Raw genomic sequence first — 22,819 nt, 5'->3', positions numbered from 1 at the left:
AAGGAAATTGTTTATCTGTTTATTTTTCACCTAATCGTCAAGCCGCGAACAGGTACAAATAGAGCGGTTAAGCTGAAATTTTAAACAGAACCATTCTGAAATTCGCAGAGTACGCATATCGCTTTTAAGTGAAGTACAATGATTCTGGTTACGTTAGCTTTGGGCCTCACTTTGGCCGGTCTGCTCTATGTGATCATGACCTGGAACTTCAACCACTGGCGAAAACGAAAAGTGCCAGGACCCAAGCCCAAACTTTTCACCGGCAACTATCTTAACCTGTTGAAGATGAAGCGGAACATGATCCACGACTTGAACGACATCTATGAGTACGAATATCGACTCTGCTATAATGTCTGATCTGAGCAATTTGTGTCCTTTAGAGAGTACAAAAACCGGTACGATGCTGTGGTCATCTTTAATGGACGGTTTCCAGAACTTATGACTTATAAGTCCAGAGCTGGCGTATCGAGTTTTCGTTTCGAACTTAAAAACTTTCATAGCAATGAATATTGTAAATATGCTGATGAAAAAAGCAACTATCTTATGTCCGTTAACCCGTTCTGCATTTCCGGCGAAAGGTGGAAGGAACGGCGGGCCGATATCATTCTCGGTCTGACAAATGGCCGGGTAAGTGGAGTAATAAATCGATTTCTGCAGTTAATTACACCCTATTATAAACGAACAGATAAAATCTGTCTATCAAGTGACGAACAAGGTGTGCCAGCTAACGAGCGAGTGGGTGAAAAGGCAAATTCGCTTGGGTGCAGCCGATGGTATCAATGCCAAGGATGTAAGTACATTTACTTTAGAAAGTAAATTGATATTACATATGTCATATATTTACCCAACAGTTGAGCCTCTGTTTCACCTCCGAAGTGGTTACAGACTGTGTGCTCGGTTTGAGTGCCGAAAGTTTTACAGGCAACCCGACTCCCATTTTTGCCAACATGAAGGAGCCTTACAACCGATACTGGACTTTCTCGATCCTAAAAACCCTGGTCGGTACCTTTCCCTCACTTAGTAATTTGATCAAACTGCGCTTTATACCGCTTCATGTGGAGCGATTCTTAGTCGAGCTAATGGACAAGGCAGTTCAGTCTCGAAAATCCCAACTGGCAACTGGCCAGTTTCAGCGAACCGACTTTCTGGACTACCTGATGCAGATCGGAGAGAAGAGGAACCTAGACACACCTCACACCACTTCTGCTGGGCTTCGTCTCGGTCTTCCTTCTGGTTGGCTTCGAAACGCTTGCCACTTTTTGGCCGCGATGAAGAGGTGCAGCAGCGGCTACGCGAGGAAATCCAGGCACATCTTCAAGATGGCATCATACCTTATGATGAGCTAGACGACTTGCCCTATCTGGATGCCTGCATGCATGGTGGGAAATTTCACTGAAATCTATCAGAAAGAATATTTTGTATTTAAAAGAATATGACATCTTGAAACACATTTAAAAATGATAAAATATGACGTTAAGTACTTACCTAACCCAACCTTAAATCGACCTTACAGAAACTATACGATTATTCGCACCCGATTTTTTGACCTCCAAACTTTGCACCGAATCCATGGAACTTCCCAACAAAGATGGTCCTAATTTCACCGTGGAACAGGGAACCGTCGTATTAATACCTCACTTCTGCTACATGAAGGACGAGGAATACTTTCCAAGCCCACAGACTTTCAACCCTGAACGCTTTATGGATCCTGATGTCTCAAAAAACTTGCGCGAACGTGGTGTCTACATAAGATTCGGAGATGGTCCACGTGCTCGCTTAGGTCAGTTGAAATCCAATTTGTTTTAGCTTGATACTTATTATTTGAGTGTTCAATAGGTATGCGCTTTGCAACCACCCAAGTTAAGGCTTTAATTGTGAGCTTATCAGCAAATTCAATATTAAGCTCAATCCAAAGACCCGCAGGGACAACTTATACGTCCCAACCTCATTTCTACCTACTCTTGATGGAGGTATTTGGTTGGATGTTGAGGTCCGCCAATAATTCCGTTTTGGGCACATATTTCATGGGCTGATTGGCGTGAACGTTTCGGTCCGCCAATAATTACGATATAGGCATAAATTTTAAGTCAGACAACTAAAATATTTGGTGGACTAATAAAAATATTTTTTGTATTTCAGAATACGATAAAACTTATTAACTTATTGTGAAAAAACGAAAAGAACTTAAGCAAATACATAAGTCTTAAAAAATGTCCCTCACTTTTTAATAATACTAGAAAGTATATTCTTGTTACGAGTTGAGCCAGCAGATTTGTAGTGCTTAAAGTGTTTAACATCAAAAATGTTTGGCCAAATCGTAAAGAATTGGAATAACTGCAGTTCAATATTGGCTACAATATTGGCTCAGTCCCCGAAAGTATCTGAATATGCCACATTTTGCCTTTCGATTGCCCCCACTTATTTTTTGCTGCTCTTGCCGCTTAAGCAGCTGAGTCTTCTTTCGTCAGCCACCCACATTGACAGTTTTTCAATTGTTTGCATTACATTTTAGCCACATTTATGCAGAGATTCCGAGTAGAAGGAGGAGTGAAAAGGGATCCATATCCGGATCTAGGGGCAGGGGCACCCGATGCTGCCAGTTGCCATTTTTGCTGCAGCTAAAGCTTCTATTTTCTGGATGGTACCCGCCTGTGTGTTATGCTTTACTTTTACTTCGATGCACACAAGAGGCCATGGGAAGCTGTCATTGGCAAAATCTAAACAATAAGTTTGTTATTTTTGAGCAGAGCCAACGAACCGAAAGAGGCCCACTGCCACTATACTCCTCGAAGTGTCCTTCCTGTTACGATAATACCGCATCCTTGGAGGTTGAGCGATTTCCCTTGATTTCGGTTGACACAATTTTCACTTGGTTCCAAGTTTTCCCAATGATTTTCTGAGTTCCTCTGACGCAGTCCTAATTGATTTCAAAGTTCCACTTTGAAGCAAACTTCCAGGCGAGCAGTTAATAGTGCTAATATTTGCAATTGTTTGCCTAACATGCAATATTATTTGCAGAAACTGCAAAGGCAAGGGCAGCCATAACCAATTTCGAATAATTGGCCAACAATTTCCCATTTTCCACGCTCTCTGAAAACTAGGAGCTCTAAATACCAACCAGCGTTCTAGGGTGCAAGGCAAATTTACATATTTGACAGTCGTGTCATGGTCAGAAGTGGAATAGTTTTCATTTTCCTGGCTTTGACATTTGACCAACACTTTTTGTACAAATACTTTGACAATTTGACTGGCAGTTGATTTGGTCGACATGCAAAATTATGCCCAAAAATTTCACACTGCACATGTCAAGCAATTAAATTTAAATTGTTTTCTATTTGCATTATTAGATAATTAAAAAAAGTTTAATAAAGTGCCATAACGATGGCAAAGTGTTAAAGAGGAAGTTTATAATTTATCAGGTGAGTTAGCAAAATGATTATGAACTGTTTGTTTTAGTTGTCTCTTGGAGCATAACATATTAAATACCAGAGTTATGATCAACAAAGCGTAGTAGTTTAGGTTCACGACGTATGCCTTTAATTCAGACACCTATCTGAATGTGTGTTTGCTATTAAATCTCCTACAGAAATATACTATTTTAGCTAGAAAGGAATTTAATACTATACGGTTATTGCAGCCATAAAGAAAACAATTACCAGAAAAAACGTTGACAGCCATATTTAGTGCTCCTTGTTCATTCGCCAAAATTCCAATTGACCTTTTCCCTCCAACGACTGCGTAAAAATTCCACACTCCCTCTTTGTATTTGACAACTACAATGGTTTTATTGGGACACCGTACTAAATTTATGCAACTCAATGTGCGCTGCCAAATTATGTACACTTCATTTCGTGTACAATAACGAAAGAAACACACGCCATATATTTCGCACTTTCCCCGTGAAGGAAACTCACATCAGGTGCAGACTGCTGCTGCTGCTGCTGCTGCTGCTGCTGCTGCTGCTGCTGCTGCTGCTGCTGCTGCTGCTGCTGCTGCTGCTGCTGCTGCTGCTGTTGCCTGTTGACCCGAACTTGGGGGTCAGTTTATTGTTTACCTACACCTACAGCAGCAATAATGGCAAAAACTGTGGACGTGCCAATAGCTTTCGGGGGGTGGGAAATATCCTTGGCGATGGTCCGGTCTTATGTGAATACATAAACACATGCGAACTCGACAAATTCGACACAAATGTGAAAATGCGACAAGATTTATGCCAAAGTAATAAATATAAATGCGGTTTTGAGTAGAAAATAGAAACATAGGACCATTTGGCGCACACAAAGGTGCGTTTACATTCACGCATGGGAGGGGTATACATGGTATACATGGTACAGCTATTCCCTATATATATTTATATATGTATTTGGACGGACTGGGGCAGTAAATCATTGCGGTTGGCCTGGCAATTTATCGTACCGCCCCCATCCATCTGGCCATATGTTACACGAGTGTAAATATTGAAATAACTTAAGGAAGTCGGCTAGGAATTCCTTGACTGGCCGACTGGTCTGGTCGTGTGGACATCGAGGCGCCCCAATAAATCACACGAAAAAGAGCATTGAACGCAGTACCACCGGGCGCATACGTAATCTATTTGAAAATGGCATTGGCAAACAAATGCCACTCCAGCTGCCCTGCGTTGGGAAAGCGCAATTTTTATATTTTTTGGCTTACCAATCAGGAGTTCCACTCCCGTTTCCCCAAAAAACTCTCGACGAGGGCGACTTGCAAAAATATGCAAAATTTGCAGCTTTTCCGAATTTATGGTTATTTGTGTTGCACTCTTAATGCTATTGAACTTGCACTTAACAAATGGCATGAAGCCCAGTGCGATTCGCCCGCTTCAGATTCGCCCAGTTGCACTCCATTTAGACGATGAAATAAACGTTGCCTCGCATCCCTTCCTTTTTTGTGTTTTTGGCTGTCTTTCAAAACATTTTAGTTACATTTTGTATATTACATTTCAATATGCGTTTCTGATATGTGTCTGCAAATTGGAAGGCAAAGGCAACAAAAGAGCTTTGCGTATATATTTGTATTCGCTTTGTTGCGAACGACTGTTACTGGTCTATGCTTAGGTCAGCCCTTAAAATGAACTAAATAAAAAGGATGGTAGAGGTACTGTACTAAAAATATATATTTTATTTAAACAATTCAGTTAAAGTATTGAAAGTTTCTTTGGAATACTTATACTTCATTTTTGAAATGTTTTTCCATCTCTTGCCCAAAAACTTCAAAGAAGACTTTTTTAATTCGTTGCATTAATATTAAATAACTTTTTATGTAAGAATCTTTGACATCGATGAAGTATTTGTTATTTTCTTCACTTGTTGAAAAATCTTTCTAAATTTGTATTTTATCTTCTAGTTCAAAACCGATTTTCTCTTTCAATCATTTTTGATTATCAAATCTTATGGTGATGCTAATACAGAAATTTTGGAATCAGTGGTTGCTTCTTCAGATGTTTTTTTAATAGAAAAATGCTCATGAAAATATTGCTCACACTGACTATTTTCCTTAGTTTTCATCGCTCGCTCATGATTGGTAATGGTTACCGAAATCAGTGTATTTTTCTACGGCTTTACATTTTACCGCCTCTTCGGAATCAGCTCCCAACCCCATACACCCGCTAATTAAAATCCATATGCGCCAGCTAACTGACAATAATTAGCACACAAGCGCGTGCAAACAAACACACAATTAAAAGTGCATAAATATGCAAGAATTGTGCATGTTGGCAAAGGTCTTGCCATAACCCGACCTAAACCCAAGCCCCAGCCCCAGCCCCGAATGGGCATAAAAACTAAAGGCATTATAATGTCAGGCTGACTTTTATGCACACGTCAGGCTAATCGCTAGCACAAACACACCTCCATAAAGAAGGGTTCCTAAGACCCCATCCTAATGCCATCCCGTCCCAAAACCCCCATCCACCGTGCTTGTGCAGGGCAAATAGAGCGAAACCATAATTGTTGTACTTGGCAACTTGAGTTCGCTCCTCGCTTTTTGTGTCGTAGTCAGCAGCCGCCGTTGGGGCCATGAAATATGAATAATGTCAGTACCAGCAATCCAGCCACAGTTGAGCTGCTGCATGTGCTCGGTGCTCTGTGTTCAGTGCTCAGTGCTCAGTGCTCAGTTTGATGTGCGTAGTATTTGCTAAACCTATTTAATGAACCCCCTTCCTGCCACACTAATTTAGCTTAATTCGCTGCCAGCGGGTGACTCTTCAAGGGGATGATAGTTTGACTTGGCCAAGGTTTGGATTGTTATTTTTAATGAAATGCGGCGGAGTCACTTTCACGGGCTCGTAACTGCAAATTGCCCGTACTTTTAAGCCAACATCTCGGGTGACGCGGCGAAAAACGGATGAACAGGCAGAGGTATTTGCATTTTACTCCTGACAGTTGAATATTTGTGAAGCCACGTGATGGTAATTAAAATGCGTAGTCAAGTAAAGATGGCTTAGGTTTCCGTGCTCGACGACAACCTGTTCTGGGCTGATAAAAAGAATGGCAAGTGTCAGGGATAATCATTAAATTTTATGAGAATGCATTAGAATGAAGACGACCTGGAATGAGAGCCAGCGACATTTATTAATTGTCAATCTTACAAATTATATTAAGGCTTTAAAACGATTCTGTATTTAGTAAGTGTCACAATTTTTACATTCACATTAATAATATTCAAATTATTTTAGAATTTCCAGCAAAAACAGCTTATTGTTATGAACCAACTGTAACTCAACTCAACTATACAAAATATACCTTTCAAATATTTGTTTTTTCTCGGTATGCAATTAAATGTGGCATGTTCCTTTGGGGTCATCCACAGGATGTCACGAAATGTCCGTCGGCGTGTCCTGCTGCACCAAAGAACAACACATGTCAACGCTGATGCGAAAATTGTCAAGGGCGATTCTTTTGTTAACCAACTAGGTGGTGTCAATATACACAGTATATTATGCAAATTGCATATTAAGCAGAAAACTGCATTTAAATTATTCAATATTTCTAGGCCAGCACGACCAATTTTTGCCAGCTTATAATTTCATAATTAACTTAACAAATTTGGTTGCAAACAAAACGAATGTTCGTCAATAAATTGTAGGATAATATTAAATTAATTAAATTGTACTAAGCTTTAATAGGTTTGCAAAATAAATAGCACAACTATTCAATAAACAAACAGTCCACTGATCTAATATAAAGACTGCAGCCTCTTATATTTTAATGTCTTATTAGCAAACAGTATGCCCCATTAAGAGAAAATTAAATCTCTCTCAAAAAGTTGAATACTTATTGGCGGGTGGAAAATCATTAAATGATAATTTCTTAATGGCTTCAACTCCCAGCAGCCCGCTTTGAATGACGTCTCACGAAAACCGCACTTATAGCCTTGGTCGGCTTATACATATTTGTCATTTGTGAGCAAACGTCAGGTTTCAGGATAAAGGACGATGGACGATGGACAATGGACGCCAACGTATCAGCAACAACAATAATAACAACTGTTGGCATAACGAATGTTGTGAACAGAATTAAATTTTTAATTTACATGATTCTTGAAAAGAGACCGAGAGAGAGAGAAGTTGTATGTAAACATACAGTCAAGCTTCACCATAAGAATCAATAACAATTCTGTGTTCATTTCGCAACTATAAGGGTGCAATAATCCTGTATCACAACTTGGAATCAATAATTCTAGAACATAAAACGGTTTTTGTGAAAATTTTAAAAATTAAAGCAGTGGAAAACAAAACGCTTCTTGGCCCATATAATTGTAAAACATGTTCTTTTCAAGATCTTAACTTTGGAATATGTTTTTAATTTAGCTTTTGAAACTGGGCTAGTATAAATTAAATAAATTCAAGTTTTATATAGTTATCACCACTCAATTTGATTCCAGTTCCTCAAGATAAAACTTTTCGTAGAACGACTGTAAAAACTTTTCAACAAGGGCAGTCGAACGGTTTAAATATGGCAGCGTATGGAGTTTCTGGTGTTTGCATGTGTGCAAGCCATGTAATGAAATCCCTTTAAATGTTTATGAAAAATTCATGACGCGTGCAAATGGCGCGAAAACAAGTTGGCCCGCGAGTGTGTGGGCCAAATTGGGAGTGGCTTAAAGGGGCGGCTGGACGCAGAGCCATTGCATGGGTGAAAATGATGGCGCCAAGCTTTGCCGGACACGCAGTGTTGCATGCAAAATATGTTATGAAAAGAATTCGGACCTTGTATTGTGTATTACCAGTGTGGTTTTTGTTGCTCTTGGTGGTCTGGGTGCTCTGGTTGCCGGTCGGACACGTTGGACACGTACATCAGCCCGTGCGCCCAATAAGTGAGCAAGTGCATGGACGCCTCGGAACGCACGTGATCACAAAAATTAATCCATTTGTTTGTTAACTCATTTTATCTCAATTATGCGCAAACAATGGAATTAAAGGCTACAACACGAGCGAAAATAAATGCGCATAAATAAATGTGCATTTCTGGAAAAGCTGGAAAGTAGAGAGCATTGCCAATAACGAATAATGACATGTGGCTACATGTTCTAAAAAATCTCTTTGATTCTAAATCAGATTTTCGAAATACTCAAAACCAAATTGAGAATTTAAATACATTAACAATTAAACGTAATTTTTAAATAGATGTTCTGGTAATAAATGTAAATGTAAGTTGTAAATGATATTGGTTTAAATTTAAGGTTCTTAACTATGCATTCTTGAATGTAAAGCATATTATTCATTAATCAATAAAAATTATTTTGTAAAAAAGCTATAAAATATAAAAGTAAATAAAACAGGACACGACCAATAAGTTTGACACAAAAACCCATACTATTTTAGGTTACGATACTCATGTTCGCCTTGTATGTAAGATTAAAATTACTTTAATAAAAACTCTTTTATTTTTGTATTAAAATTTATATTATTATTTATATATAGATATGGTATTTCATAAATTTTACTCAAATATATCCTTATTTCCATCCCCAATTCCACTTTCTCCTGTTTTTTCATAGCATACTTATTTGCGGGCGCGTGAATGCGCGAACAGGAGGGCAACATTTTAGAGGGAGGAAGGGAAACCGCTCGAACAACTTTGACCGTTTCAATACTAATGAGGCTGTCAAGTGTTTTGCATAAAAAAAAGCGACCAAAAAGCCTGAGGGAGGGAGCACTTTCAGTTAGGTTGCTTTTTTATGTTAATGGTTAACACACACGCACAACTGCCTCTGTGTGTGAGTGTGGCACGCACACACAAGTAAATTAAACTAGGCAGAACGCCGTTTGTAGTGCAAGTCAATTTTTCGATAATTTGAAAAGTTTATTTAATACAAAACGTGATTCAATTACAAAACTGACCGAAAAATACACACGCACTTCACACGTTCGGTGGCAAAGGGAAAGTGGGGAAGTATGTTTGCTGTCCACTCCTTGGCCCAAAAAAAAAAAAAAATAGTTTTCGCTTGTAAAGCGCAGTGTGTGCGCCATTTTCGCAGCTGTCCTTTGACTTGGCCATTATTGTTGCTGCCGTTCGTGCCGCACAATGGGGCTTTGTTAATGTAACGGAAATGTTGCGGGGAAGTTGGTGGCACATGTTTTGATCCTGGCCATTATGTTTTTTTCTACGGGTTTCTAAGGGTTTGCCACCAGGAATCCACTTGCCAGCTGAACTCTTTCAAAATTATTATAAAAATATAAGTGTTCAAGATGTTTAAACTTTCCACGGAAAAACCTTAAGCAGATTAGTTTAAATTTGTATCTAAATATTGAACAGAATTGGACATCAACTTCCAAATATGCTAGCGTATATATCTTATTGAGTACTTAATTTTTTTCACTATTTTAATCATTCAATAATATTATCAAGAATAAAACAGTTAAAAGATATAGGTAGACCTATATATTTACTTAAAGGTTTACCGTTGAAATGTGAAATTATTAAACAAATTTAATTTGGATTTCAATAATTGAGATTGTAAAAGTATATCTTTGTAATTCTTGATGACAAACCTGATACTGACTTTATTTTTAATGTGTTTAGGGTGGCAGCAGAATCAACCAATTCCGCAAAAAGAAAAAGTTTCTGCGCTCATTCGAATAACGTAAACAAAATGTTAAACTTTTTTCCTCACAGAAAACAAGACAGATTCTCAAAATAAGCAAACAAATAAGACAAGACCAACCAACCCATTGATATATAAACTTTTACAATTAATTCAAAGTTTTAATTCACCAAAATATTCTTTAAGCAGTATTAACATTTTGTTATCCCAGGGACATTTCTCTTTCCGCTCCTTGCCGCTACCTTTTTTGTCAACTTGCCGCGAAGGCAATGAATTTTTATGCAAATTGCAGTCGCCTTGCAGTTGACAACGTCGGCACCAAGTGAAGCTGCCGACGCACTCCGAAAAGTTTTTCCCACCCCGCCAAACACTTGAGGCGGCGCCATAAATCTTTGAGCAGTGTTTTCCACCCACCCAGCGGCAACTGGTGGGAGTAGGTTGGAAAAGTCTTGGGCTTGTTTACCTTGTTAGCTGGGGACTCGGGGGCCCTGTTGGAAAATACTCGAGGCAATCAGACGGAATTTGCATAATTTGACAATTGTTTTCAAATTGCAATAACAATTTTAGCTTAATTGTTTTGCACACGCCAGCGAAAATATTCTTTTTCAACCAGTGCCGGCTAGTGGGGCTGCCTTAATTCCCATTCATTTGATTAGTGGGCCAAAGTTGTTCCTTCTGTACTTTTTGGGGCAACTGCCACAGGCAGAAACTTTTTCAATTCAATTGTAAAATAAATATTTTACAAATAATTGCCGGCCATCGCCTCCCCCCTCTGCTTGCCGCACCAAAATCGGAATATTTCGAAAAAGTTTCTATTTTATACGCCATTTTTTTAATGGCCACACAATTTGCTGCGTTTAGCAGAGTCGCCATATCGAGGGGGCGGGGAATTCCTTCCGATGAACCGCAGCTGCTGCACAATTAAAATGCATGACTATTGTCAAGGCAAATTGCTTGCTGTGACAATGGCAGAACAATTGAGTCAGGATAGGGCGGAAGTCGAGAGCACCAGCGCAGTGGTGGAAATTGCTGATGTGATTGAGCCCTATATGTTTATTTCAAACTTTTCGGGCTTTAAGCTATCCACTCACCACAGAACTTTGCATAAGCAGCAGCTGCGCTCACAACTTTCAATGTTTTTTTAGGCAGTTCGAGCTGTCACAAAAAGTTTGGCTGTAAAATGGACAAAATGAACAAAATAACCAGTATGCAATCGGGTGAAGCAAATTTAAACCTCAAGAAAGAAGGTAGGAATTTACAGAGTGTTTGAAATGTATCTTAAAGAAATCATATTGCTCCAAAAAATGAATTATTCGTAAAAAAAATAAACAAAATTCTGAAGAAATTTTCTTAAAACCAAAAAAAAAATTAATTTCAAATGTACTGGTTACAATAAATCTTTACTTAATCAATTTTAAAGTTAACTCCCTTAATAGTCTATTCTTAGATTTTTGATAATGCTTCCGAAATAAACTAGAGACATTACGGGATCGCCGCTTTCACTAAGCATCGGTGGTTCAGTGGTAGAATGCTCGCCTGCCACGCGGGCGGCCCGGGTTCGATTCCCGGCCGATGCAAAATAATTTTTTTTATTATTTCCGCCACAAAATATATGGAAAATATTAAAGGAAAATAAATGAAATTTGAAAGGAAATGAGTAGGCCATTTTGTTAATCCATTTCTCTTTAGAGTCACCAATGAATGCTACATCTAAACTGCCAGTCAAACTGAATGCCCACCAAGAAGCCATTAAAATGCAATTCACAAATGCACAATCCAGTCACACATCAACCTTCTTAGTGTTGTCCCCTAAGCAGCAGTCAACAATTTACATAACCACATGGCAGTGTGGCAGAATGCAGAATGGGCCACAACGGGTGAGGCAGTAGTTAAAATGCTACAAAATTATACATTAAATTCCGAAACTTGGCAACATCCGATGGCCAAACAATGGCCCCAAACAGCTGCCAGTGCGATGCACCTGAGCAAGGCCAGCCAAACAAACCGGCAGGAACAACAATAACAGGACTTGTTGGCCGGCTCCTGCCGGCTTGGTTAGCCAAGCCAACCAGCCACTTCCTGTTCTCCAGTTTAAGCCGCCACCGACCCACCGGCACGCACAGAGGAATATCCATATGCATATTTCGACCGGCAAACCAGACCCATGATTTTCACAAATGCGTGCTAGAGGTGCGAGAGCGTTGAAGGCAATAGATGATGCTAAGAAACTAAATAAATATATATAAAAATACTTCTTTTTTAATATTATAAATATTTTTAAGGGCGTAAACTGAAAAACATTTAAAGAAATTTAATATTTTATTAAAATTTTGAATGAGAATTATTAATTTGAATACCTTTTTAAAATAAATCTTAAATAAAAATAATAGGAAGATACCTTTATTCATTCCATACATTATTTTGATTAATAATGAATTTGTAGTTCTTAAATAAATCTTAAAGCATTACATTTAAATACATTCAAATTAAAAATAATAGTTCCAAGTAAAGTTACAACTTAAACTAAAAATGAAATTTAACTTATATTATTATTATCATTAACTAATTTGGTATAATTTAAAAGTGCAATATAATTCACAAATCAAATTAAAAAGTTTATTTTACATACTTGAAGTTCGAAATAGACAGCAAGCCAAGTAGTAGATTTAATTAAATTAAAAATTAATGTAAGATGAATAAGGCGATTATAAATAATTTCATATTTAGTGGCTTGAGAGATATGCAACTTCTTTTCAATTTTTAAATTTTAATATGTTTGAAATCGTTTCAAATGTTGCTGACTTTTCTAGAATTTAGCCAACGTACTCATCTCTAATCGCTGCACGCTTTTAATGGAGTTTGCACACAACTGGGTAGCCCTGGAAAACCCTAACGTGATGGCCGGCTGCCGGGCAGACACAAATAGGGTTTTTGGGTTAAACTGCAAGTTTTTGTTGACATTTAAATTTGCATGGCAACATTTTGGTCGCAGGCCGGGCGCTGTCATATTTGATGTTTCGGTTTTGCGACCGTAGGCGGAAGGGCGATGCCAACTGTCAAGCGGTTGGCTGGGTACATATGTGTGGGTGAATGTGTGCGGGTGTGTGCGGCTGTGTGTGTGTGACCAGCGAGTGTGTTTTAACTGGTTTTAAAATTGTTTTAATTAAGCCCGTATTGCGCATTGTTGCAGCACAGCTCTCCAGCCAGCGCATTCCCACTCAGCCGGGCTCATTCAATATTCAGCATATTTTTAAGTGCTTGGGCGCGGAAAAATTCCGTGATCCTAAAAGTATGCAACGCAAAAAGGAAATTGCAGTACGGTAAAGTTGTTGCTAAAAAAGAAAGCCGCGGGGCTAAAAAGGAAGGAGTAAAATGGCCATTCTGCTTTCTGCATTCTGCCCATCAACATAAACAGCTGTTTCCGCTAAGTGTACCTGGACACTCGAGGAGTTTTCCCACACAATACGAGTGTGTGTGTGTGTGTGTGTGTGTGGAAAATGACAATGCTCCTTTGTGGAGCGTCGAACGGACATGCACAAGTGGACAGCGGAAAATCGGAAAACGGGATAAGAGCTGGCTCAGTTGGTGGCATCGTCAAGGAAACGACGATGTCGTCGTTTGGTGGCCTGATGGAATTTTCTTCCGCCTTCTACCGGCAAAGTGGGGTCAAGTGTCACCAACGCCGAGCAAGATAGCGACAGGATTGGTAAGTAGCTTACAGCAGTTTTGGCTCAAATAATGTGGTACTTATCGTGTCAGATAGAAAATTAGAGGCTTTGAAGCCTTGCTTAGAAAAATTCTTTTACAAAAAATATTTCGCAGAGTTACTTTAAATACAGGAAAGCTTTTTTTTAGTAGATTCATACGGGCTTCCTGAATTTTAAAAACTGACTAATTTCAAATTAAAAACGCTTTTATGTAAAAAAGATATTATTATTTTTTTAATTACCATCAATGGGCACGTCATCCGGTCGATTGAAAACGGAAATTTCGGAAGCTCTGATATCTTTAAACAGGTCTAGATTGCACTCAAATATTACCTAGAAATCTATCTTACTTGTTTATTACATATAACAAGATTCTTAAGCATTTCAATTAATTATCAAAAATTTTATGATGATAATGTTACAATGACATTTATATATTCTCCTTTTTAAGCGATAAATATTTCAATCAAACCCTTAGATGAAAAAAAAATGTTCAAGTCGGGAAAATCTACGACTATTTAAAAAATTTAAAGTATTTCTCTCTGTGCAACAAATACTCCAGACACGTGCATATACACTGAAACCGTATGCATAAAAATGCACATGCAACGAACTACAGATCGATCGGATCACAACAAGTCCAAACAACGAAAGTGTTTATTTATAATTTACACCTCAAAAGCCAGCCAGTAGCATCAACAAGTTGCCCCAGTTCTGTGCCACGAAACGACGGCCCTAAGACCTTGCCCAAAGTGCCGGCATCTAATTTTAACATCGGAAAACGAAAACAATAGAGAATTGGAATCACAACAGTTGCCATATCTCGAGCGAAGTTCCAAACATCAACAGTGAAATAATAACCAAAATAAATCGAAAGCGCGATGAAGAGAAGACAAGATCGCTGGTCTTTGGCAATTGCGAGCTGCGAGAACCTAACAATTTCGAACACGAGAACTGAAAACCGTTTTTTTTTTCAGTTTCAGTTTTCGAAAATAGCCAGCAGAGCGATTTGAATACGTGAAGGAATCACAATCTATTCGGGAGACAGTCGCTGGCCAAACGCGACGCAACTGCGAGTGCAGCGGACAGTCGGTCGGTCCAACTATATAAAAATAAACCGAAAGCAAGAAGAAGCCGTCAGCGCAGGCTGTGCCAAAATAATTTCAAAATTAGAGTACATATAGTTCTGTGCGGTTGTTTGCGTTGTAAAATCATAATACGCCGATTTGAAAGAATAATAATAACAATATCCCAACATGAGCTCACTGAGCATGGGGCGAAAGGGCAGCGGCCAGCTGGAGGTTATGCAAAAGGCTGGCTGGAAGATCGATGGCGATGAGAAGGGTAAACTAAAAGTCTTCCATGCAATGTCATCCAAATAATCTGAATTTCCCCCCAAAAAAAAAACAGCCTGTTACATAGATGTCGATGAGGATGACGACCAGGACACCGAAGGAATGATTGAGTCGAAGTGGAGCTTACTACCTGACCTCATACTAGAGCAAGTCTTTACCTACCTCAGCCCCAAAGAGCGCTACTATGCGGGACTGGTGCGTATATAGAAATAGCACACAATCTGTTTATAAATTGGGTGCTTTATTCACATTAAAATAGTTTACAACATAGGCGTCTCAATATGACATTTAAAAATTGGTTTCTAGTTGAATTCAAAGTTCCCTTTTCTTTATGTATTATTAAAACGCTTCACCAATTTGTTTTGCCAAGTAAATCTCTAAAATTGATAATAATTTAAATTATTTGAGTGTCAACTCCCCAATAAATCTATTTTTAGGCGATTTAATAGAACAACTAACATAATATGGAGATTTTTGGGAATCCAGTTTGTCACCGAGCATCGGTGGTTCAGTGGTAGAATGCTCGCCTGCCACGCGGGCGGCCCGGGTTCGATTCCCGGCCGATGCAAAACAAATTTTTTTTTTTTTTTTTTAATCATGTTCATGTTAATCATGTCAGCCAACAATATATAATAATTTGGTTTCGAATTTATTTTATTCTGCTTTATAAACCTAGCATTCAATATCTAAGGATTCTTAACTCTTTTTTTTTTTAGGTTTGCCGCCAGTGGTATAGAGCTTTCTATTTGCCAAGTGTTTGGAACAACTTTTTGGTGGACGATCGCACACTGACCAAGCCTAAGTTTAACTACTACTCCGGCTGGCAATTCTGCCTCGATCATATGCGAACCCAGTACTGCCTGTCGAGAATCGGCAGATATATGCGAGGGATTGAGTTTCGGCCGTGGCACAGCTTCAACAACATCTTCCAGTTTATGACCATGCTGACCTGGAACATTGACAAGGTATTAAAATGATGGTAACATCTTTCCTATCGCATATTAATAATCGCAAACGCTTTAGGCCAATGAGGAGAATGCTGGACCGGAGTTTTTTGGCATGGGTCGCCGGATCCGCACTCTGGTCTACCACTTCCCGTGTAACATGTCGCAGCCCAACGATCCGGAGGGAATCAAGCTCTTCGGCACCGGAGGTCAGCTGCTGCGGGTTTTGAAGGAGCTGCTCCTCCGGCTGACGGACCTTCACACACTCAAGCTGGTGGACTTCGTACTGGAACGCTTCGAGGCGAATCACTTGCTGGACGAGGTCGTCTGCAGCTGCTGCACCAAGATGAGGGTTCTCAATCTGGTGAATGTGACCACGACGCACTGTCCCATCATGCATGTGGGTCTGTTCCTCAATCTGCAGGTGAATGCAATTGTACCGGATGTGTGCTATCACAGTGCTAAAAAAAGTTTTCGACTTAGGTGCTCACCATATCGCCGCAGAACATTGACGACGACGTTTTGTCCCTGCTGGCGGACACCAAATTGCGGCACTTGCACTTACTGCAAAACTGCTATACGCCAAACCACCTGACAATAAGTGCCTGCGGCGTGAAGGCCTGGCGCAATGTGAAGACAACCAATCCGCGCCTGCGTGTCCATTTGCGCGTGGAGAACCTGGCGGATGGCGAGGTGGTGCTGCAGCCGGAGGCGCCTGTCCACAGCATCACGTACTGCGCGCCGCAGGCACGGATACGGGCCGAGCTGCTCGTCCGCATGGTGGACCACTATAGGAACACCCTGGCAGTGTACGGCCACGAGCTCTTGCCGCGCTTTTCCAGCCCCAAGCCATTTCACAGCCGCATCGACAGTCTGATGTTGCTCTTGTGCCGGCAGTGCTTCAACATGGACACTCTGGTGAGTCTATATATGCAGTTCAAACAATCAGTTAGATGCAAAAAAAAACTACGATTGCGGCCGAAAGCTGTTGATAAGGGCTGTAAAGGTCTTTACAACCCAAGCGCTAGCCTCAATGAGAAAGTGAATCAGAGATATTGATTCATTGGGCATTAATTCCTTACCCATAACTGTTGTTAATATGTCAATTTATTAATGTTTGCCATAAAAACATCTGACGACAATCTTTAACTACATGACAGAAAATTCAAATCTTAAAAACAGATTGATCTTTAATGTACATATATCTGAAACTATTTTCAAATCAAATAATAAGCAAACATTATGCAAACATTTTTATAGAATTTTAAAATATTTATTCAGAGCAAGTTAACAATTTATCTAAAACAAGCATATATATGAAAGCCAAGGACAAATGTATCAAGGCAGGCCAATCTTTAATGTATTAATTATTTATTAATTAGTTAACATTAACTTAAATAAATTTAATTTAAGAGTTAGCAATAAGATGACCAATTTGTAGGGTATTTTTAATATAAGAGGCCCACTTAACACCCTATTGCCTTATCGCCCAGATCATCCGTGAGAAAGTCTCAACCTCGACGCTCCTGCTTATTGCCAAAACGGCCAAGAATCTGCAGCATCTCCATGTCCGACGATTTGCGGTGATTTTGCGATGCGACTGGCCAAGACATCCGGAATGGAGTGACGAGTTTAACACCTGGCTGAAGCGAAACTCCAGATCCTACGAGGCTGTTGAGCGGGAGATCTCACAGATCTTGGGCTGCAAATGGCAGCTGCTCAGCGATCGTGACTTCAAACAGCTGACTGTGAATGTTAAATCAGGAGCCTAGAATTCTCCAGTGTCCTCCCCCTAAGACTTGTGATAAACGGTGTAGAGCTTTAATAAATAACCCAAACATTACTATACAAGCGTACAGAAATATCGAAAACAATTAACAATTTGCCAGGGGGACAATGAAATTTACTTGAGTTTTGTTTCTGTTTGCACACCTTGTTGTGAAATATCCAAAATCCAGATGCCAAAATGGTTTAAAAGCCAATGCATCGGTGCAGGTGCATCATTTTGTAAAAGTGAGCTGCCAGAAACATGGATGCTGTGATCGCCCTCATTGGACTTTTGTTCATCATTGCAGCCGCATTTGCGGCTCCTCATTTTGGAGGCGATCCACATTACAATCCGCACCACGACTATCACCACGACTATCATCACGATGATCACCACGGTAGCCACTACGATCCGCATTACGATCACCACCACCACCATCATTACTGAAAAGTGTTGATTTTCAAAACAAAATATTTGATTGAATCAAAGAAAACAAATTATAATTTCTACAACTGTACTCAAATAAAATAAACTCACAAGAAGGGTGTTTAAAATTCAAAGACCAAATTGTAATCAAACAAATTTTAGTAAATTGCAAGAGAGAGATTGCCAAAATCTCGTATGTGATATAAAGCAAATATCGGTAACAATTGTCAATTTGCATTTGAGGGGGAAATACAACTCACGGAGTAATTCGCACCTTTCGGCCGGTGAAATTTAATTCATTTTGTTTGCACGCGCTAAGGTTGAAATTCCCAAAAACGTAATACCCCCAAAGGCATAAAAGCCAGCAGCATCAGCTCAGATTTGTCAGTTTGCTAAGAAATCTTGCCAGAGACATGAAAGCTGTGATCGCTCTTATCGGTTTTGTATTCTGCATTGCTGGAGCAATGGCAACACCTATTGTGGTGGGATTACCTCTTCCGCTGCCAATTGGCGTGGGATTCGGAGTACTTCCACCGCCTCCACCACCGTCCTACAACTACTATCCGTACCCACATCACCACCACCATCACCATCATCCAGGATATGGATACGATTACGGATACGGAAACTATGGATATTAGGAATACGATGCGTGAGAGTGAAAATTTGTTTAAGATTAAGGCGCAAGCGTAAAACTTATGAAAACCTTGATATATCAAAATAAAACAATATTTATTTTATATTATTTATAAAAAAATGTTTAAAGTTTTTTTTATTATTTTGTTATCTATTTATTAAATTGCTTCTATGTAATTCCTTCTATTTTATTGTCTTTTAGTTTACGTCCATCCAATTAATATATACTTACTTCTTATATTTAAGAAATATTTGCTTGGGAAAAGTGTTTTTTAAACTGAGTTTTCATTTGTTTGCTTAACTGTGTTTTTTGAAGATAGATTTATTCCAGCAAAATTCTTTATAAAAATAAAGTTAACAAACGAACAATGTATGTGTTTCAGAAACATATTAACATATTGTTTAGGTTATCACAATATTATGTCGTTTCCATACCTATGGCTTTTCTCGTGAAAGCTCAGCTTGGATTTGCCAACCAAGTGTGCTTCGTGCCGTTGGTCAATTTATGGGAACTTGCCATAATCAGCCCACATTCTTTTACCACAAAGCTCTCTCGATGTTGAAGCTTCCGAAGCTTGCCCTTTGCATTTGGCTTGCAACAACGACCTTGAATTCGACAAAGGCTACAAAAGCAACAACCTGAAGATGGGGTTGGTTGGGGTAGTGAATCAATGCAGCCGGAAAATTCAATGTCAGTGCCAAAGCTCGGGCGGCATTAAAACGCCTCCGAAACGAAACGGTATACTTTCGGGCACTCAGCCACATTACGTATACGTCGTTGGACGACAGTGAAAGGTGGGTGAAAGATGGGTGAGCGCTATTGATGCGATAAGCGAATAAATATTAAATAAAAATCAGAGACGAAGAAAGCAGGCGGTGCTCGTGTGGCGAATGAGACAAATTTAGCCAAGACTGACCGATCCGAACCGCGTGTCGCAGGAGATACTCGTTCTCGGCGGAGAGCAAACTGTTGCTGCTGATTCTGGTGGTGCTGCCACTGGGCCTGAGCCACTGGGTGGCTGTGGTGGCGCTGGTGGCGGTGGTGGCAGTTTTTGTTTGGCGGGCGGCGGTGCCAAATGATGATCGTGACCGCGTAAAGACGCAAATAAATATAATTGAAACACCACCAAACTATAAGCAAGACAAACCTGACGGCGCCGCGAACCAAATAAACCAAATAAACCAAATAAACCGAATAAACCAAATCAACCAAATAACAGCAGTGCGGGCATTGTGTAATTGCAACGGCATTGCGATGAACAAAACGATTCTGCACTGGAGCTATCTGAACTTCAAGGATGTGCCCATGGATCTCTTTCTGTACGAGGATCTCGAGGAGGTCTACCTCAAGGAGAACTTCATCTCGGTCATACCCAAGTGGCTGCTAAACATCACCACACTCAAGTTTATCCATTTGGCAGGCAACAATCTGAGCGAACTGCCCGCTGACATCTATTTGCTGGAGAACCTCGAGTTCCTCGACGTGTCCAACAATGAGCTCAAGCAGCTGCCCCCCACTCTAGGTCTCCTTTTGAGTCTCCAGCAGCTGAATGTTTCGGGCAATCAACTCGCCGAACTGCCAGTGGGTGAGTTGGACCCATTGAGTAGGACCTTTATGGAGCTTACACCTTTACATCCCCTTTCAGAGCTGAGCAACTTGCGCAATCTGGAGCACCTGAACATAGCCAAGAACCAATTTCGCCGCCTGCCCATTCAGCTGAGCGAGTGCATCCGTCTCAACGAGCTGAACGTGAGCGACAACGAGGCGCTGGTCCACATTCCCGAGCGCATCTCCAACCTGCCCATGCTGCAGTCCCTCGCCGCCGATCGTGAGTAAACCTGTCGACCGGGGATCATCTCGCCGATCATCGATCTCTCTTTCTCGGCAGGCTGTGCTCTTGTCTACCTGCCGGCCGCCCTCTCCAAGTTCATGAACCATGTGCGCATCTTCCACAACACGGCCATCAACTATATACCCATGGTCTACGAGAAGTTCTACCAAAACTTCTACGACAACCGCCAGAGGAGCACTCCCATGTAAGAAGTTTCTTTTACTTTTTTTTTACAATTTTAAGGATGGCATAGATTTAAATAACTTGCCAGTTGATTGATCATTATGCCTTCCCGTTTGTAAAGAAATATTTGGCTATGAAATCCTATCTACGTAGCTAAAATATCACCCGAAAATGTTTGTCGATAAAGAAATGGCGAATTTTTTGGCACGTTGCCTTTGGGAATGACTAAGAGAATTTTTAAGAGCACAGCGACATTGGTTAAACAATTTTAACTAAAGCATAAAGACTTTTATTTATAAAGGATCAACTGTTCAAACTTTTATTGATGAAATATGTTATAAGGAAATTTTTAAAGTTTAATTAAGATTAAATAATAGCTGCTTATCTAGCTTATATAGAACAAATTAAATGCTTTTGTTGATGGTCAAATTTTGTTTTAGTACTCAATTGAGCTTAGTTCAAAAGATATTCATAGATTTTTTGCAAACTTTCTTTTTAGCAACTTATTTAACTCGATTTCCTTCCTTTTTTTTAATATCTAAATGAAGTTAGTAACACCAACATAACCATTTTTTTTTTATTTTAACAGCGCCGTTCGTCGAAAGGGTCTGTTTTGGGTGCGCGAGCTAGAGACGAACTCCAGATTGGTGCTTCCGGTGGGCACCCGCACAGTATTTCCGGTTCCGTCGGCGGAGAACCGGGTCACGCTCTACGACGACTGCCTGCACGCCCTCCAGTCGCTGAACCGCTCCGTGCCCGTCTACGAGAACGCCGCCCTGCACCGCCTGCTCCCGGAGCCGTACATCGGCGCACACATCAACAACGGACCCATCGCCCGCTGCACGACTTCCACCTGCTCGAGCTGTCTGTACACCTCGTACTACTTCATGGTCGTGAAGAGGTGGGTCGGAGTTGCGTTGGTCATGTGGTCATTGTTTTGGTACCGCCGCAACCGGTCCGCTTCCTAATTGGGGCACATGGACCTATCACAACCGCAAGAAGTACAGTGCGAACTGCCTACTTCGAATAGGCAGACATTTTAATTTAATTTTTTACTTATACCCATATTTTTAAAAGTTCGATGGCTATTGTTCAGAAAAGCAACTCAACTCTTAACGTAAATAAGTTATAAAATGAATTTAAAATCAGATGTGAACATTTACAATTTCCATGCTTTATTTAATACTTACGTAATTTATATTCACAATTATACATTATTGTATAAGGTAATAATGTTCGATAAGTGATAATAATTACAACTATTTAAATAAGAATCTAAGTTCTTAGCAAATGAGTAAGCAGGAAGTGAGACCCACCTACATTTCGAGTAAACCAAATTCCATTTTAGATTAATTTTCAAATATTTTATTTTTTACTTTGTGTTAGTTAAGTTTTTGATTCTAGTTTACATGCAAAGGTAATGAATTTTCCAAAAGTCAGATTTCCAATCGATTTTAATCCAATTTGAATTAGATTACTCATGACTTTTGAACTTTCTTCCATGAATAACCAATATTTCTAATTCCCAATATTATTGTAATTACTTTTTGTAGGCGTGGTAGCACCTCCAAGCAGCTGTTCACCTGCAATTTCTGCACCAACCGGTGTGCTCTGCTCTGGTTGGCCAGCAATGACAAAAAGTACTACCAAGTGACTTGGCGAGTGTCCGATGATGATGACGACGACGCCGATGCTGCACACGTGTCCAGTGGCAAGTAGAGCTAATGGATTTCGCCTGACCTCATTGTACTATATATATATAGTCATACATGTATAAATATTTAATTATTATCTTTAATTACCATTAATTAGTTTTGTACATGTCATGTAAATGCTATTGAACAACTGGCAACCGGCGCCATTTGTTCAAAGAGAAAGCTCGCGCGAAATCTAAAACTAG

The 22,819-nt window shown here is 39.8% G+C and overlaps 2 protein-coding genes, 2 non-coding genes and 1 pseudogene across 4 annotated transcripts; all 5 read left to right on the top strand.

Annotated features, from left to right (window-relative positions):
• The first annotated feature begins 138 nt into the window (after positions 1-138).
• LOC108144978 lies at positions 139-2,002 on the top strand (annotated as a pseudogene).
• Positions 2,003-11,574: 9,572 nt separating this feature from the next.
• Trnag-gcc lies at positions 11,575-11,645 on the top strand. Its single transcript has one exon. It is a non-coding gene; the product is annotated as a tRNA-Gly (tRNA).
• Positions 11,646-14,804: 3,159 nt separating this feature from the next.
• On the top strand, positions 14,805-17,917 carry LOC108144975 (F-box only protein 39). The gene is made up of 6 exons (XM_017270123.2): positions 14,805-15,119; positions 15,186-15,325; positions 15,847-16,095; positions 16,154-16,498; positions 16,558-16,992; positions 17,568-17,917. The coding sequence occupies exons 1-6, from the start codon at positions 15,032-15,034 to the stop codon at positions 17,844-17,846; spliced, it is 1,536 nt and encodes a 511-aa protein (XP_017125612.2). The 5' UTR covers positions 14,805-15,031; the 3' UTR covers positions 17,847-17,917.
• Positions 15,628-15,698, top strand: Trnag-gcc. The gene has a single exon. It is a non-coding gene; the product is annotated as a tRNA-Gly (tRNA).
• Positions 17,918-19,248: 1,331 nt separating the features above from the next.
• Positions 19,249-22,818, top strand: LOC108144980 (leucine-rich repeat and death domain-containing protein 1). The gene is made up of 5 exons (XM_017270132.2): positions 19,249-20,490; positions 20,551-20,733; positions 20,794-20,941; positions 21,509-21,820; positions 22,473-22,818. The coding sequence occupies exons 1-5, from the start codon at positions 20,160-20,162 to the stop codon at positions 22,636-22,638; spliced, it is 1,140 nt and encodes a 379-aa protein (XP_017125621.1). The 5' UTR covers positions 19,249-20,159; the 3' UTR covers positions 22,639-22,818.
• The last annotated feature ends 1 nt before the right edge of the window (position 22,819 follows it).

This window comes from Drosophila elegans, unplaced genomic scaffold (genome assembly GCF_018152505.1).
Source record: "Drosophila elegans isolate 14027-0461.03 unplaced genomic scaffold, ASM1815250v1 contig_183, whole genome shotgun sequence".
In the NCBI taxonomy this organism is placed as follows: Eukaryota; Metazoa; Arthropoda; class Insecta; order Diptera; family Drosophilidae; genus Drosophila; species Drosophila elegans.
The sequence above is the reverse complement of the archived record's forward strand: the minus strand, read 5'-3'. Positions and strand labels throughout refer to the sequence as shown.

Excerpts from the sequence above, each read along its gene's own strand:
- LOC108144975 (XM_017270123.2), top strand. The coding sequence starts at position 15,032 with ATGAGCTCACTGAGCATGGGGCGAAAGGGCAGCGGCCAGCTGGAGGTT. Across the intron at positions 16,499-16,557 it reads GTCTGTTCCTCAATCTGCAG|GTGCTCACCATATCGCCGCA; the intron begins GTGAATGCAATT and ends TTTTCGACTTAG. Across the intron at positions 16,993-17,567 it reads GCTTCAACATGGACACTCTG|ATCATCCGTGAGAAAGTCTC; the intron begins GTGAGTCTATAT and ends CTTATCGCCCAG.
- LOC108144980 (XM_017270132.2), top strand. The coding sequence starts at position 20,160 with ATGAACAAAACGATTCTGCACTGGAGCTATCTGAACTTCAAGGATGTG. Across the intron at positions 20,491-20,550 it reads ACTCGCCGAACTGCCAGTGG|AGCTGAGCAACTTGCGCAAT; the intron begins GTGAGTTGGACC and ends ATCCCCTTTCAG. Across the intron at positions 21,821-22,472 it reads TACTTCATGGTCGTGAAGAG|GCGTGGTAGCACCTCCAAGC; the intron begins GTGGGTCGGAGT and ends TACTTTTTGTAG.